General features: G+C 30.4%; 1 protein-coding gene across 3 annotated transcripts in view; it reads right to left on the reverse strand.

Annotated features, from left to right (window-relative positions):
* LOC106470411 (CD109 antigen-like) overlaps positions 1–3,209 on the reverse strand; it is a 77,369-nt gene that overhangs the window by 18,334 nt on the left and 55,826 nt on the right. For all 3 annotated transcript variants that reach the window (XM_013930967.2, XM_022399001.1, XM_022399000.1), the window contains exons 22-23: positions 1,492–1,620; positions 442–586 (exon numbers count right to left, since the gene is read on the reverse strand). In XM_013930967.2, the coding sequence (XP_013786421.1) occupies positions 442–586; positions 1,492–1,620 (274 nt within the window). The remainder of the gene's footprint in view (positions 1–441; positions 587–1,491; positions 1,621–3,209) is intronic.

Raw genomic sequence — 3,209 nt, forward strand, 5'->3', positions numbered from 1 at the left:
GCATCACCTTACATTTTGGATAGTTAAACATCATCTACCACGTAATATATCAAATGATCTAAATTTCCCTGTAAGTCTACAGCATCTTTGATACAGTTAGCCACTCCAAAAATCTTAATGTCATCTGCAAACTTCAAAATTTTGTTAGTCATTCCAGAGTCAATATCAATAATATTAATCACAAACAGCAGAGAACTGAGAACTGAGCCTTGGTAGGTTATTGTTAATATTAACTATGAATATTACAACTTTGTTGGAGGCTATCTTATATTATACTAAGTTATATATTATGATTCTATACTCAGTCATAATATCCATCCCTTGACTAGTCTCTGTTCTAAACTCATGATCTTCGTTATTTATGACAGGCTACTTAAACATAGCATGTGATAATGCATCAATGTAACTGGTTAGTTGAAGACCATCCAAAATTTCACCTACCAATCCCAGAAACTGTGATTCTCTCAGAGCCAGGTACAGAATTACGAGGAATAGGAACAGAAATGTTTTTCTTGATTGGTGGAGTACCTGGATTTCTTAAGTCCACTAGAACTGCTTTATTGAAGTACTGTGTTGAACCTTCAGGCTGATATAAATAATGATAAATAAGTAACAGCTGATCTTTTATAAGCATTCTACAGAACTAATCCCATGTTGTAATGGTTTACATGGAATAAAAATCCTTATACTTCTTGCTTTTCTTGATATTAAATTAAGTGTAGTTAAATCATTTAAGTTTTAAATACTCTAATGGTCATTCCCAAATAAAATTTAAATGTAATATTTTTTGTTTAATCTGAATTCTTATTGGTTACCTCATAATGGTCTCTACAGTGTCTTTACAAACAATTTTAAGTTTTAAACATTAAGTCAACTTTTAAATCAGGAATAATTCTAAAAATATGTAGAAAAATGTCAGTTTGTATTACTAGAAACATTCTGCATAAGAACAGGGCACAAAGTATTTTCTAATGTAACTTTGTATTCGATCTGTTGAAGGTAAAGATAAGAAATCACTGTAATTGACAGTGGGATTATTAGAGAACTATTCTGTATTATATTTAAAATAAATTATTTTTAAAGTACAGTGACTAATAAGGTATTCATCCATGTATGATAAAGTGGACAAGTGTAACTAATTACTAATTGTACTAAAAAAAAAGGGTTTTCTGTGATTATTTAATGTGCAATGATGTGAAAATTTTTAAACTTAGGCAATCATGTCTAAATTAGTTATTTTTTCTTAATTTTGATTGACAATAAACTATTGCTTCTGTTTCTCTCATATCCTTTTCACATTTTTGATAGAATAGTAAATTGGAATAATTTTCTAACTTATCTCAATTATTTTTTAAGGTTTTTTCATGAATATAACCACCATCACCATTCTTTTTTTTCTTGAGTCTGAAGATTAAAGGTTTACTGATATATTTTTACCAATTAGCAATTTTGCATATAATACTGAAAGATTCACACAATCTTAACACAAACCTTAACCAATAACCTTTTCAGAACAGAATCTCCAGCAAATTGTGAAGTTGCAGACATTCGGATATCAATGTAACCAAGACGACGAGGAGTTATTATAAATGACACTGGGGTTCCATCTTGTTTAGGAATCTAGTAAAAAAAAATAGAAATAAAAAATGAGAAGTTATTAAACTTGGGTTGATTTTAAAGGGTGATAACCATTTTCATAATTAACTAGCTTGTCAATTTTATTGCTGTTTGCATGATATAAGAAAACTTTCATTAATAAACTCAAGTTATTTAAAAAATCTTTGTAAATGCAGGTTGGCTAAATTTTTTCAAAATTTTTTTTTCCTTGGGCTTTTACTGACTTTCCAGGCAAAATTTTAGATTTTCCAGACTTGCATCACATGCAGTTGATCTAAACTACCAAAGACAAATAGGCTATTATCATAAGATAAGATTAAGATACAGCAATAACTGGCAAAACAGTGCAGCACAGTTTGCATACATGTCAGCTCCAAGAGAATATAATGGGCTGGAGGGCTAAATTTGTCCTGACTTTTTCAAATTTGTAGCCACCCTGAAGTAACATCTGGTTTTCAAATCTTGCAAGAAAATGCCTACATAAAATTCTTGCCATTTAAGAAAACTTCTGATTTTTTCATGCAACCAAAACAAGGTTTTCACTTAGTTATCATATAATGCTGGTTCTATGAAAGAATTTATCTTTACCAATATCATGAAAATGTTAAAACTACAACACTTCTTTTACTATTATTGGAAGAGTCAGTTATTTGTCACTTCACTCCAAGTACATCTATTCTTGATATAACTTAAAATATCTTTCTCAATGTAGTTAGCTCAGTAACTTACATTCATAATCAAAACCACCAACAGCCTAATACACCAATTCTTAAATGCTTTTTTATTATTTTTTATTTAGCTAACAATGAAAGTAGCTAATGCAAAATAGAGACCTATCATTTCATATTTGAAGCTAACTGGAAAAAGAGAGCTACAAGTATTGCTTAACAAAGCTAAGTGGACAAGAGAACTACCCTACCATTAGTGCTAAAAAGAAAAGCTTAATCATTCAAATACATCAAGTTTGATCATTTTGACAGTAACTGGTTGTTTGTTGACTTTCATGCAAAGTTACTGAAGAGCTATCTGTGCTAGTCATCCCAAATTTAGAAGTGATATACTAGAAGGAAAGCAGCCAGTCAACACCACAAACTCTTGGGCTACTCCTTATCAATGAAAAGTGGAAGGACTGTCATATTATCACACTCCCATGACTGGAAGGGTGAGCAGGTTCAGTGACAACATTCAAACTTGCAAAATGGAGATTATGAGTCGAGCATCCTAACCACTAGACTATGACAGGCTCTGTTTGGTAGTAAGAAATTTTAAGAAAAATACTGTTTTTGAGGCAAAAGGAATTTTGGAAAGAATATTTAATTCGAACAAAGTATTAATTATGAAGTTTTTTTGTTTTTTCTTAATCATAAATAGTGCCAAAGTGTATTTAAAATCACACTAACTGAAATAGTTTACTGGTACAATACAGTGTTTAACTATAACTTATCAAATAAATTATCAAAACTACAGGACTTGGGATATTAAACTCACTCTGACTCATCTGGGTAGAAAGCAAAATTATATATACACCTGGAAAAAAGTTAAGCACCCCCAAATATTTTCCAGGATTGCTTATTGAAAATAAGGTTTAATTT

The sequence above is a fragment of the Limulus polyphemus genome, unplaced genomic scaffold, assembly GCF_000517525.1.
Source record: "Limulus polyphemus unplaced genomic scaffold, Limulus_polyphemus-2.1.2 Scaffold3986, whole genome shotgun sequence".
Classification (NCBI taxonomy): Eukaryota; Metazoa; Arthropoda; class Merostomata; order Xiphosura; family Limulidae; genus Limulus; species Limulus polyphemus.